Source organism: Tetrao urogallus (assembly GCF_951394365.1).
Source record: "Tetrao urogallus genome assembly, chromosome: Z".
Taxonomy (NCBI): Eukaryota; Metazoa; Chordata; class Aves; order Galliformes; family Phasianidae; genus Tetrao; species Tetrao urogallus.
The window spans coordinates 26400920-26416105 of NC_136816.1; the positions used below are offsets into that span (position 1 = coordinate 26400920).

Consider the following 15186-nt stretch of genomic DNA (forward strand, 5'->3'; position numbering starts at 1 on the left):
AGCTAAAAGGTTAATGCAGATATATCCAAATAAAATTGGTAATTATGTCCTTGATAATTTTATTTTTTTTTATTAAACATATGAGCATATCTGGAACTTCATACAGATTTCTTAAGCAAACAGAATGTATTTTAGGAAATTTAAATATTTAAAAACATGAAGTCAAGGACAGTAGAAAGTGAAAGCATGTTTTATATATTTAAAATAGCTTTTCTGCTAACAAAGTCCTTGGGTATTTACTGAGGTTACTCTAGCACTCTTCAAATCAGTTATTTTATCAATAATACACTGAAGAACATAGAGTGCAATTTTCCAAAAGGTTACAAATAAATATAAGAGGCTTTTCCATAAAAAACCAAAATCACTTGCAGATATCATTTTAGTGACAGTAGTTTTTTAATTTAAATTCTATTATTATATATCATTAAAATTCCAAGCAGGCTGATTTGGTCTGCATGAAAATGGATGGAGGACAAGGCCTTTCGTAGCAATTAAGAGTGTTCCTTTCAAGGGCAATGTCACAGAAGGTGAACACTAATTTTGCTAATATGGTAAAGGAGGATAAATGACTGTGAGAAGAAAGGAGAGCAAAAACAAACTACATGGCAATTGTTTTTCTGTGAAGTTCTCTGTCATATTTAACTTTCATTTCCTAAACAGGTTATTACAGGGACAGCAATTTGCATTAAAAGATTAACAACTGCATGAAATGTCGAAGACTACTTTGCAGCTATAAGACAACAGGAGAAACAGACCTTGCAGATGTCAAATGAATTTTAAGGAAGAGATCAAAGATACTCCAACATTAATATGATGTGGAAAATAATCCCAACTAGCTGTCAGAGTACACATGCCATTTCTGAAATTAACTTATGTCTGCACTTTAAGTTACCTATTCATACAGACTATTTCTACTTGCATTTATACCTCAAAGGGCATGGGGTAAATTATAGTAACTGATATCTGGAAATGTATTTGGGACCATATTTCCTTAGCAGTGTATGTAATAGAAAACCATACATGAATAAACTTGAAAAAATGTCAGGAATACAGAAGCTCCCTGCCTTCAAATTCAGCAACAGTCAATTAAGAAACAGTATTTTTCAGGCCTGCTTAACCTTAATAAAATAAGAAACAATTATTTTGTTATTTAGTACGTAGTAACATAACATACGATTATTTTACATTTGCAAAAACAGAGCAGCTCTCACAGTATGCACATTGCAGAAACACAGAAAAAAACAGTTTTGTAAAAGTAATTATAAACGAAGATTTCATTTAGAGTTTTACAGCCTTTTATTTTTTAGCTTAAAGAGTTTATATAAGAAATATACTTATCTGCACATCAAAAATGAAGTCATAAGCTTTCTCAGATCCATCAATGAATTTAAGCAATATTTTACATTCAACAGTCTTCATTTTGTAATCACCATGACATTTACTAAAAATATGTACTTAACAATTGCCATACTTCAAATTTGGAAGTATACATAATAAGTAAGCATAGAAAATCACAAAAACCACATTAATTTTGAGAAAATGAATATGCTTTCATTTCTTAGGTTTATTAAAGTTTAAGAATGGGGAGTTTGTATTAGGAAACTGAAAGAGAAATTGTTACACTTGAATTTTTGTAACACAGAACGTTATATACATTCTTCAGACTGGTCTCAGTTTGTTTTTTTTTTTTTTTTTTTTTTTTTTTAAATCAAGTGCAAAAGGTCTTCTCATAGTTCAAGATTTCTGTTAAAAACAGTTCACATACGCATGAAGTATCAATTGAGCAGATATTAACTTAAAAACTCTGGGGAAATGGCACAGACACTCTTTCAGGCTTCCTAAACAGTTGTATAGTTTAATAGTTCTGTCCCTTATCATTCCTCTCACAGAAGTCATTATACTATGATACTGATTAATAAGCTAATTTTGAATTTCAAATTTGCAATTATGCTATCAGGGTAATACTTGTTTCCATGCCTGTATCAATACCTTATATGAAATAGAGGGAAAACCATGAGGTAACACAAGTTCTCCAAACTCTGCTACAATTCTACCACTTAAAAGAACACTGTTTACATTATTTTATTCAAGAAAAATTCCTTACTGCAACTTTATGGGAATTACTTAGCCAGCAGTAAAATTCTAAAAGAAAACGCAAAGCAGAGAAAGGAAAAGTACAAGGATATATTTTAAGAATGCTGATGTATTTTAATGAATGCTGTTATTCAATGTAGTAAAGATTTATTTTAAGTATGGAGTGTTATTTTATAGCAATGCAATACGTGGAGCACAGAAGGCTGAAAAAAAATCTCAGAAAAGTCACAGAACAATAAGCAAGAATGAAAAAAATCTTTCAAGCTGCATAGGAATTTGTTTTAGGTAACAGTATAAACCCTTCCTAGTCTTTTCAGTTAAAGAGTTCTTGAAATGCATGTATTACCTTCACAACAGGATTCAGCAGAACAACACCGGATTTCTTTGTAATAACTTGCTTTGTTGTATAATGATGTTCTATGAGCTGAGGAATAGTTGGAAATCCAGTTCCTTCAAAACGATATTGATTCTGTACGGAGGTAAAAGGAAATAATTGTTTCTCTGAAAGCAAAAATTGCAAAAAAGCTTTTCAAAGCTTCCTTAAACAGTAACAAAACAACGAAACGTTCACATTCACAAAGTTATATTTTTTGTCCGTATCTATTTAATAGCATTTCTACTATCATGAATTACACAGAATGATAAGACAACACATCAATAAATGCAAAACTACCAAATCACTCAGTTGCAGTAAAAGAACAAAATAACTATTTACTCAAACTCTGAAGTTTAAAGAAAAGGGCAGCACTTGCATTTCCAGAGATGGGACTGTTTGAGGTACTTAACTATGACAGAGTGAAATATTATAAGCATGAAACACCACCAAATTCCTAAGCACCTAAAACTGCATAATATATATTTTATTTATAAATAACAGAAAATGAACTAAAACAAACATCTGAAAATAAAGTAGACAAGATACAAATAACTTTCTTTTTTTTTTTTAACTCATCTTACAGCATTTACCATGTTTGATTCAACTAGTAGACTCCAGCATAAAGTTCAAGACCAAGGATCGTGCTTTAATAATTAGTGTTTATCAGAGGAGACTAGAGTAGTACGGATGTTAAAAACAAAGGCGAGCCACGCATATAATCAACAGAGAACATTTGGCCAAGACAAAATTCCTTCTGCTCAACTCCTCTATTTTTGTCACTTTATTTTAGCTACACAATCTACAAAACAGGAACAACTAAATCTCTTAACATATTAGAGATATGTAACATTGTCTTAGCAAATATAGCATTCTTTAAAACACTATGAGGAAAAAAGTAGTATCTTCCTATCTTATCTTTGACCTTACATTTGACAGTAAGGAAAGTGTAAATAAGTGTTTATTTCATCCTTCATGTCTTAAACCGTACATTATAGCTTAGTGTAAAAACAGATACTGGCTCAGTGAGCAAGTACACCAATTCCAGCTCCTTTCAAATAACCCCATTTTTATTTCTGTTCTGATGATTCAAAAAACTTGGTGTTCTAAGAACTGGCTTAGCATAAGGATCAATACCGCTTTTACTCCCTCATTGCAGCCCCAATCTTATACCTATCTGCTGTCATCTATGTAAAATCTCCAGGGCAAAGATTGCTGTTTTATTCTCTGTATTTTCACAGGATTCTGACCATTAGGATCACTATCAAAGACTTTAAGAATAGCACAGCCTCAAAACAGAAGAAATGGGAAAAAAAAAGAGCAGCCTTGAATGACTAACATATGTCAGCACTGAATTTTGATGCTTAAAATTAAATGATTGAGCTCATCTCACATATGCTTTTTTTTTTTTTAAGGTTTAGACTTAAAACAAGATAAAATGAGTTAGATAAAGAATATATATCCTGCATATATCCTAGTGCATTCTGCAGTCCCCAATTCAGAAAAATAACTGAATGAAAACCAAAACCCCCAGTGACCTGACCAGTCAGAAAACTGATTCTCCTTTGTTTGTACCAACATATACAAAACTTTTAAAGTCTTGAATTAAACTCTGACAACATGCCTACCGAAATGTCTAGGAGTCCATTTCCTCTTGTAGTATGACTAACAGTCCCACTAGTTCTAACTTCTTTTAAAGGCTAAAAAGCTTTACTCTCATTTTAAAATTAGAGCCTTTTTTCCCACAATTAATACAGAAAATTCATCCTACAAGAGTGTTTAAGGAGTTCTGCATTTCTTCAGAAGAAGTTTTAGTTGTTATAATTGTCAACAAAATCTTCCCTAAATGCACTCCAAGACTAGATTAATGCAATACCTTGTTAATAAATGTATAAGCAGAATGATCTAGTGACATGATGATGTTTGGACTGTGACAAGCTATGCAACATTAAATAGTGTCGCTGTTACATTTTGAATATGATTCTTAAGAGGAAGTAATAAAATTTGGAAATTGGAATTGGAGAAAATTGAAAGGAAAAAAAAAAAAAGACAGCTTTATTTAATTTTTCAGCTTACAGATAAGCATGGCCTCAAAGTAATAATTAGTGAAAAAACTTCTCTGCTCTGACTTTAGAGCCTAGTCTATAGCGATGTTCACAAAATGATTTCAGTCACACCAAGTATATTACATATATTTAATTCTGCTGAGTCAGGGTCAGAGTGCACCAAGCATCTTTAAAGACTCTGCGTGTCTAGCTTTAAGTAATTTTATTGCTCTTATTTTCACAACTAGCACTCCAGTATTCTGAAATAATATTTAAAAAAATTGAATTATAAAACTGGCTTTGTGTCAAGGCCCACTTTTACACGGAAAATCCCAGATGAAGATTAATAAAAAAATCCAGCTGGATAAGTGTCCATAATCACCAATAGTACAAAACGCCTAAAATTTTCATAGAGCTTTAAAAATATCGCAGCCCCTCATTAAAAAGAAATAAACCAGCACACAATACATTATCTTCCAGATAGATAATTCAGACGTGGAAATATTCATAGTGTAAACTTAGTTCCGAGACCAAACATGAGCATTCTTCTATGAAGTTTGACAGAATTTTTGGAGACCTCATAACAAAAGACTGAAATATTTTCTGTCATCACTACTGAACCAAAACAAAGAATGATACTATAATTGAAGACACAGAAGAATGTTATATGAAAATAGATATAAGAACTGCTGCACTTTGAATTAACTTGGAATTCTGAAAGGTAATTAGAAAAATACTTCAATAAACAAGTAATGGATTAAGAATACAAAAAAATACATCAGCTAAAGGCATATGAATATTGATAAACTTTCTAGAAAGGCAGCCTTAATCTAAGTTACTAAGTTCTAAGTCCTATTTGCTGCATAGTACTTGAAATCTTTTGAGCTCTACTGAACAAAACAGCATTCACAGGGCTAAAAAGAATTAAAGTATCTCAGAGAAGCAGGGATTTAAACTCTCAATTGCACAGGAAACAGCATGTATTATTTGAATTTTTGAGTTAGATTCAAGGGAATCATTAGTCTGAATTAAAAGTAACCTGTTAGTACAAAAATTGGTTTATAGAGAATAGTTTCTGCATATAGTTATAGATAATAATTTCTGCATAGTACATGCAGAAATGAGTACTAACAAGTTCTGGATCTCATAACATTTACAGAAATATTTTTACTTTTCAATATATGGTAAAATAATATTTTTCCTTTATTCTCCAGAATGACCTTTTCCCCTGGTTTGAATACTAACTGAAATATTTGTAACAGATTACATTTAAAGATTAAAGCCGTGTGTAATATGACATTACATAGATACTAAATCATTTAGTACTAGATATCCTAATATTGAATATTTCATACTATAGCAGAGACGTACATCAGCATATTGTATGATAAAGTGTCTCCGTTGTCCATCTGAAAACACAGAAAGGACATATTCACCAGGTTTCCCGTGGCTCTCTCGCACCAAGAAGTCTCCTTGCTGTTTTAACAGCTCCTGGGCTTCTATTCTTGGAATTGCACCGTGATACCAGTCTTGTTCTGCCAACGGTTTCTCTGTGGTTGATATTACATCAAAGAACTTGGGAAAGATATTGAAGAAAAATGTTACTGTGACTGCACATTTTTAGAATTTACTTTTAAATGAAAAGCATGATAAACAACAATAATTTCTGAGTTATTTATCTAAATTAAGTATTTCTATTAACAAATTGAGACTTGCATATTACAGAAAATGGACATCAATCTTTTTTTTTCCTATTATCTAAACAATTAAGTCTGTTTATATGAAAAGCATTAAGTCTATGGAAATATCCATAAAAACATAAGAACTTTCACTTGGCTGTTTTTCTTAAGACATACTGACCAATAGTGACCAGTGACTCTTTTTCACTGCTTTAGACATTCTGATATGCTATTAATAACAATTAAAAATGAAGATTTTCTTCATATAAAGAAACTTTTGAGGAAAAAACCAAAAAACCCTGAATTTAAAAAGCATTTAAATTGGATAAATTGTTTTAATACACTTTAAAAGCTCCATATCAAATCAATCAATGGAAGTGACATCTTCCCCAGCATTTACATAACAGCAGAGAATAGACATGCGGGTGTACTTCGTTCATGAATGCGCTGAGTTTTTGAAGTCATAATGATTACAAGATACTATTTTCACTGACTGTAAGCAGAAGGCAATGAGTTTTAATCTACAGTTTCATATATTAATTTAAATGAGCTTAGAATTGATTAAAACATTTAGGAAAAACATATTCAATGACATTCAGATTTGCTTGCTTTGACTAGACTGAGAAGCTTTATGTCATTTGAAATCATTAGTGTCAGGGGTCATACAGATTCTCACTGTCAAGTGGAAAAGCTCTGAAGAAAACAAAACACTGTGTATTGGATCAGGAGTTAAATGACACAGGGATATCTCCCATGCAAGTATGCTGAACTGCATTTCAGATAGCAGAATAAAAGACACATCTCAGCTAAGCGTTAAATCAAACAGATAGAAACTAAACAAACTAGAAACTAAACACATAAATTTACAATCTTCTTGAGGGGATATTCAGGTCAAGATTACCTACCCAACCAAAAAGAAAATCCAAAACAAAGAAACAAAAAACCCCTAACCATGAGGAATTCTCTCAGAGGGAATGAAAAAAATAACAAAAAGGGAGTCTATTGAAAACTTCCTTTTAAATGTATGTAATTCCCGAGCACTTTCATAGTAAAGTATCTGGTATAACAAATGCCTCTGTCTGTGGGTTTCTGGCTGTCTTTGCAAGAAACACCTCAAAAGGTACAGCTTGTTAGTCCAAGAGTTTCATGGAAAACCAGAGATCCTATCTAAGAGGATGACTACGCCTCCTCTTCTCAGACATCAAAAGCGGGATCTACAACTCTGGGTGTCTCTTTTATCAAGGATTATTTCAGATATGAGATCTGACAACAAAAAGTGACAAACACACTCTTTCTAGTCATGAGTAAGGATACTCACTTACCAATTACACTTTATTAGAGATTCAAAACTAAGAAGGACTATGAAGAAAAAATAACAGATTGAATAGAAAGATAACAGAGCTTTTTGGAAAAAAAGGGGTACTCCAAGGTACTATATTTATTTGCATAGAGAATTACTAAAAGCCCAGGATATTGTTTGGTCAAGAAGGCACTCATCTCAATTTCATCAAAAGTCAAACATTTCTTAGGTTAGAGTTATCTCCTACAGTTAAATGACACTAAGCTATGCAGAAATCCCTAGCACTAACACACACACACACACACACACACACACACACACACACACACACACAAGCTTTCAGAAAGCGTTAAGAGGTTATTCACTGGAATATTTATGCATCAAAGATGCTGAGAAAAACAAAAAACAAAAAACAGATCTTTACTATGCTATCAAGAAACATTAAGGGGTTCAAAGTAGCAAAACCTCTGGCACGTAAATACAGTTCTAATCCAAAAGAAATGCCTCTAAGGATAAAGGGACTGCTCAGGGTCAATAAACTAGTCCATACCCTTCACAAAAGAAAACTTTTAAAAAGTTGAAAAAAACCAAACCCTGACACTGTAATTTATTTTACAGCCTACAGAAGAGGCAGTCACCAGATAATAACACTTCCTTATGTTCAAACTGGATCAAGCGTGAGTCACTGTTTAGACAGAAAATCATGATCACATCCCCTGAATAAAACACAGAAAAGGCTCATGAAGAAATAAGAAAACATTTTAAAAATGCTAGCTATGGTGCTGCTTATGATACTAACACCAACCTTCCTCCTAACTTTAAATTTGTTTAAAATAATGTTTATTTATATAGAAGCAAGCAACAAAAAGATTCTTTGCTGACATCTCCCACCTTACACTACCTAATTTTTTTTTTTACCTTACCCTGGAGGGGTACTTATAAAGAAGGTGAATTACACTATTTTCTCTGAAGAAACAAGTGGTAAATATGATTTGAATATTATTTAAATTATTTTTAAAAAATATTTTCCACATGATATGATATTCATCCTGGCCTTGAAAAAAAAAAAAAAAACAGCTGAGAACACAAAAAGACCAGTACAATAATATCATCATTTTAATACTAATTAATTAAATATATATATTATAATTATAATTAATTATATATAAAAATAATATTATATGTAATATTATATAATATATAATTTAATTTAATTATAATTAAATATATATATATATTAATTAAAAATAAATTTACCAGTTAATGCTGTTGTCATTCTAGGCCCCAGTGTTTTACAGTGTCACTCTGTGACTAAAAAAATGTCTTGCTCACATACACATAAACACAGAGGAACTTTCAAATGCATGATTCAATACCTTAAATGGAGAAAAATTTATTTTTTAAAGGATTTCTGTTGTTAGTTTGAATGGACAACAAAAAAATTAACAAGATCATACAGAGGGAAAGGAAACTACATTGAAAATTTTTTCTTCTCCTTCCCAAATGCTTTTTTTTCTTTTTTTTTTTCTTTTTTTTTTTCCTTCTTTCTTCACTTATTCCCACAGTTCGCTCACCGATTACTTCAGCAAAGGGATACCCTCATATTTCATCATGCTTTTCATCCAGAGAGAAGAAATATTCCCTCTTATCAATCATGCTCAGGTTATTACTGCCCTCCTAACTTATTCTGAACTTCTTTCCCTCCCTATAATTAACAATCCATTGAAATAGCTGCTTTTCTCCAACAGTAAAAAAAAAAAAAAAAAAAAAAAACGAGCAGTCCCCAGCTACTGCTCTTACTAAAAAGAAGTGTTAGACAAAGAGTACTGTATTACTTTTAACTTCAGAAAAAGAGAAACTATTTCTGCACTTATTCTCCCAATAAAAAGAATCATAATGGAAACACTTTATTAAACAATTTACTTGAAATTTCATTTTTACATATATTCTTAAGTCTGTGCATTTTGTTTTCCACTCTTACACAATCCAAGATTTTACCTAGATTTTTTTTTATCTCAAGTTGTAAGCACAAAGAGAGATTAGAAAATAAATCAATACAGTTATGTTGATTTTTTGAGACACTTCCTTGTAGAATATTCTACCAGCAGACAAAGTGAATCTAGCTCAGTTCTACAAGCCAATATATCATTGGAAGTCAACACCTACTCTGTCAAAGAAGTGAAAAAATTTTAAGTACCTATCAAAAAACTCCATAAAAGTAAAAATGTACAGACCTGAAAATTCTAAGATAAAGCCATCATAATAAAATTATCACCTGCAGTTTGTACAAAGTGATGTTTTATGACCATCATTATTAAATCTAAAAAACTAAAAATTATTTGATGTAAGAGAAACAACATGTGCTGTTATCCTATAAACAGAAACAGCCATCTGTGCCAATATGAAATCCTTCACTAATAAAAAAATAGACTCACTTAATCAGAATGGTAGAAGCTGATGTTTACTATACAACTCGTTCAGACTCTTTATTCTGTTAATACATAGCCAGAGTTACTGGTGCAGAAAAGCTGGCTCGTCTCTCATGTTTCCTCTCATCATTTGATCAAACTAATTATATGGTATACCTTCCCATTCTCAGAACCTGTGAATCATTTAAGTGTCAACTCATAAACAACAGTTTAACTCTCGGCTGCTTGAGGAAATTCTAGGCTTCTCCACAGCTTTGCTCAGAGGAAACAAAAAAGTCCTTATTTTCCTTCAATTAATCACAATACTTCCAGTAACCAACTAAACACGGGACAGCGTTTTTCTCTGCATTCAAACCAAAATATAGTTTCACAGTATGCAACAGTATGATCGCGTTCACTGATCAGGCAGAACAGTGTTTCTAATATTACAATTCTTCTCCGTGTAGATGGGAATCTTGCTTAAGTTGACAAACAAGAGAATGTACTGCAACACTAAATTATTACTTACTGATGATGAGCCCAACATGGATTTTGGAGACCTTATAATTCCAGCTATGGAGTGACGTATAGTATCAAATCTTGAGACTTTGTCCTTCTTGTCCTAGGAAGAAAAGTAGAATTTCTAGTGAAACCAAACAAATCAATAGAAGTTTACCTCTAAGTATTAGTAACTGAATTATGGAGAACACGGCATCTAGAATCATGGATTAAGAGAGAGACTGAGGTTCTATGAATACAAACCAGTAAGATTATGTCACATTAGTGGGAATAAACTAATACATATAAATTTAAAAGGTCACAGACTTGTAATTCCTTAAATATCTTGTGCCATTATTTTAAATATCACTATTGTAAACTATAAAGAGAATTCTTTTGTACCCTAAAACAGAGCATTTAATTACCAGTTCTCCTGAAATACTTTTTTCCAAAAAATATTGGTTTGATACAATAAAAAAGAAAACCCACATAATAGAATTCAAAAAAATACACTTTACTCTTACTTCATGTATGTGATGTATGTTCAGTTATTTCCTTTTTAATTAATGTGTTCTTTGCTAACAATAAACAGCAAATATTAATACTAATCAGTTTGAAAGCCAATTTCTGGCATTGCAAAACCATAAGAAACCACTGCCTAAGTTTTTAATTCTGAATAAAGAGTCTTAATCACTGAAATTAGAACACTGAACCAGCTTTTAACCATCCTTAATTCAACATAAATCAGTGACATGTCCAAGGTGCATGTAATGCAAGTTAGTCCAAAGACTGCACAGTTCTACATCTCTCATTGAGAGGTCTCAATATCATCATCAGCTCTCAATATCACAGAATCTTTCAGAGAATAATAACAGTAAATATTTTTAACATTGACAAATTTGATTTATCTTTCATAATTTTACCCTTAGGAAATGCCAAGATACTTTAAGCAACATACATCATTTAATTCATGGACAGAGGCCACTAGTCAACAATCTCTTTCCAATTAGCTACAGGTTAACTAAACCATTAATGGTGACAGACTATATCTGTTAGATAGTGCTACAAGAACAACTGCTTCAAAGTTTTGAATGTAGAATCATAGAATCAACTCCGGTTGGAAAAGATCTTCAAGAACATCAAGTCCAATTACGACCTAACCACACTACCCTAACTCTTAATGATCTACCGCTAAATCATGTCCCCGAGCACCACATCCAAATGGTTTTTAAACACATTCAGAGATGGCGACTCAACCACCTCCCTGGGGAGCCTATTCCAGTGCTTGACAACCCTTTCTATAAAGAACCATTTCCTAATATCCAATCTAAACCTACCCTGGCACAATTTGAGGCCATTTCCCTTCATCCTGTCACCAGTGACAAGAGACCAACCCCACTCTCCTGGTAAGCTCCTTTCAGATATTGGAAGAGAGCAATAGAGTCTCCCCTTAGCCTCCTTTTCCCCACACTTAACATCCCCAGTTCCTTTATTCTCTCCTCATAGGCCATATTCTCCAAGCCCTTCACAAGCCTTGTTGCCCTTCTTTGGACCTGCTCCAGCACCTCAATGTCTTTGATGTATTGAGATGCCTAAAACTGAACACAGTACTTGAGGTGAGGCCTCACCAGTGCCAAGTACAGGGGCAGTATAACTTCCCTAGTCCTGCTCACCACACCACTCCTGATACAAGTCAGGATGCCATTGGCCTTCTTGGCCACCTGGGCACGCTGCTGGCTCATACTCAGCTGACTGCCCATCAGAACATCAAGGTCCCTTTCCATCAGGCAGCTTTCCAGCTGCTCCTCCCCAGGCCTGTAGGGTTGCCTGGAGTTGCTGTGACCAAAATGTACAATCCTCAACCGGGGTTGTTGTGACCAGTGTACATCTTCAACTAAAAAAACTGCATGTATTACATTAATAGATTTTCATTTTTAGTTTATTTTGTGACTTCTGAATGGGCAACAAAATCTATTAACCTCATACTGAATATACCTATACTACAATCACTGTCAAATGGAATTTAGTTTACAGAATATAGTTTAAGCAATGCTTTAATAAAAGAAATTTAAAAAAGAATTAAATTGTCTACACAAAAAAAAATTTCGTTAACAACAGGATGCAGTCCAATTCTGTTTGCATGCTTGCCATTCTGTGATTAAGTCAAAGTGGTATTTTAAGCCTGATTTCTGAGTAAAATGTTAACAGAGCTGTTTTTCAGTCAACTTTAACACAGCCACAATAGATTTTGAATCTCTTGGCCAAGGCCCTCAGAATTCAGTAAACAATTTAATAGGCAAAAGGATTATTTCAGGATGTTAAGATCCTTAAAAAACTGAAGGAAACCCAACAGGGAGCACAGACTCCCTGAAACAAAATTCATTTTGTTTCAACAGAACTCATTCCAGAATTAACACCAGGTAACTGACCAACCAGCACAACCACGCTGTCTATGCCATATGTCCCAGATACACTCATAACACACATCACACCACTATTTCACTAACAAACTTGAGAAGGACACTGGGAAGAAATTAAGAATTCAGCAACAGGGATTGTTATAAAGAGCCGTGAGCCCTATGGAACAGCATGCTTGCTAACATACACAATTGCAGTTACTAAGAAGTATTAACTGATTCAGTTTCCCTTTAGCTGGAATTAATTACTTTCTGAGATATAAGCAAAATGGCAGCATATTTGTTTTTTCCCTTTATTTTACACTAGACCAGCTTTATTAAAAAGAAAACTAATTCCTGGGCTATAATATTTTATGCAAAGACTGAATTACTGCAGAATAAATTATACTTTACCATTATATACACATTAAAATAAATACTGTCTGTACAGAACACTTATTTCTTCAACAGTGTTTAAATGAACCTATGGCATAAGAGCAAATGAAAGAATAAATAAGGAAAAACGCACTGGCTAATACTTTCTTTATTGAACTAGCCACACTTCTAACTTTCCAGGAAGACTTAATACCACCAGACCTGGGACTGACACTTAGAGAAGGAAACTTCCAGGCGGTAGACAAGTAAACCTAACATATTCCAACCACGTTCCCAAGAATGACGCAAGTTTGATTGATAATTTTCCATATGGAATATAAAAATTAATTTTACAAATGTGACTTCTTGGCATTATCACTGCTAAATAATGCAAAGCATTAGTGCTCTTATTTTTACAGATTTTGTAATATTAATTAAGCAGTTACTGAGGCACTGATTGACATCAGCTACTTGTAATCATAAGATCAGAGTACTGTCATATTCTAAAAGCAATCAATTTTGGAAGCAGCCATGTTACATTTCTACTACCACGAAATAAGGAATGCTTGAAACACTCTTTCCACTTGTATATACCTCAGCTATCTTTATCATTCCAGTTATTTTTTCCCATTTCTAATGGTCTAAAATATTACCCCTGCCCTTCTAAAGTAATGCCTCAGTAGAAGACAATCACTCTGGCACGCCTACTTTGCTTTTCTTTTTTTTCCTGACAAGATGCAGACAAAAAAAAGTGTAAGAGCTCACAAAGAATTGCAGGACTCAGTTCAGTTGAAAACCACAAGTAAAGCACTCACTCTTGTGTCTGACCATTTCCTTACATAGGAGAGTTTCCTTACAAAGCAGAGTTTTTTTTGTTTTTTTGTTTTTTTTTTAATGTTTTTTAAAAGCTTGTTCACTTTGAGGTTTGTCGTCTTTTTTTTTCCAGTAGACCTGTGGCCATGCATTACAGCTGTTAGCATCCCATGGGCAAAAAATCTCCCATTTGCCAAGCATGCTGTTCTTTCACTAGGCAAAAATACTGCAGATTTTAGAGTGCATGCGAAATAATACAGTACACCCAGAGGTGTGACAATCAAAACGACAAGGTCAGAGAATCATCTTCACAGCACTATTTTGAATTAATGTGGGCAGGATAAAAGACAAAATTTTGTTTAAATTGAACTGCATAATGTAAAAGCCCAAAAAATCTTTTTAGCTGTAAGAGTCCAAGGAAATAGCTGCATCTCAGACATTATTAGGAAAGAAGAATAATATATATTCTCTTTAGAGAAGCAAGAAAATAACAAGCTATAACAAAATCTAAGATAAAGAGTATTAAGTTTACTGGGGGACAAGCAAATAGTGTTACTATCTCAATCAAAAAGTAGAAGATTAGCAGTAAGAAACAACTTATAATGCAGCATACACTGAATACTGCAAAAAAGCCTGGCCAGACACAAATACAAATAAACAAATTTGTTTACAAATTTGTTTACAAATTTGTTTATCAACAAATACATTTGGTGATACAAATAGGGCAATATTTTAATACAAAGAAAGGCCTACTTAATATGTCAGATATGAACTAATGGCATAGATACAGAAGATGATGCTGGCTTGCAAGTAAAAGCAGAAAAGCTTCAGAGGAAAAGTAAAGGAAATATGATAAGGACTCCCCACCTGAAAGAAAAGAACCATGCTCCCACATAAAAAAAAAAAAAAGATTACAACTGGAAGAACACAATCAGCAAAATCTAAAAGATGAGCATGACAGTATTTTTTCTGAGGTTTGATAAGGGAACTGGTCCTCACAGATTTTGATTAAAATTATTTCAGAAAGGTACTGGAGAACTAAGAGGAAACTAGACTGGTAGAATTCTTTGTAATTATTGCAAATGATATATTCAGTAAACATACAGATAAAAGAGAGACATTAGAAGTACCTGCAAGAGCAATTAACACGCTCTTATTTATGTGAAATGAATGCTAGCTTCATTTCTGCTTTAAATATGTGATTT

The 15186-nt window shown here is 32.9% G+C and overlaps 1 protein-coding gene across 3 annotated transcripts in view; it reads right to left on the reverse strand.

Annotated features, from left to right (window-relative positions):
• Positions 1-15186, reverse strand: part of FER (FER tyrosine kinase) — a gene marked incomplete at both ends in the record, with an annotated part of 141144 nt that overhangs the window by 77701 nt on the left and 48257 nt on the right. Inside the window, 3 exons of one of the 3 annotated variants that reach the window (XM_079548141.1) lie at positions 2441-2563; positions 5884-6087; positions 10429-10521. In XM_079548141.1, coding sequence (XP_079404267.1) covers positions 2441-2563; positions 5884-6087; positions 10429-10521 — 420 coding nt within the window. Of the gene's footprint in view, positions 1-2440; positions 2564-5883; positions 6117-10416; positions 10522-15186 lie in introns of all 3 variants that reach the window. The other 2 variants (XM_079548139.1, XM_079548140.1) reach the window with 2 other exon arrangements.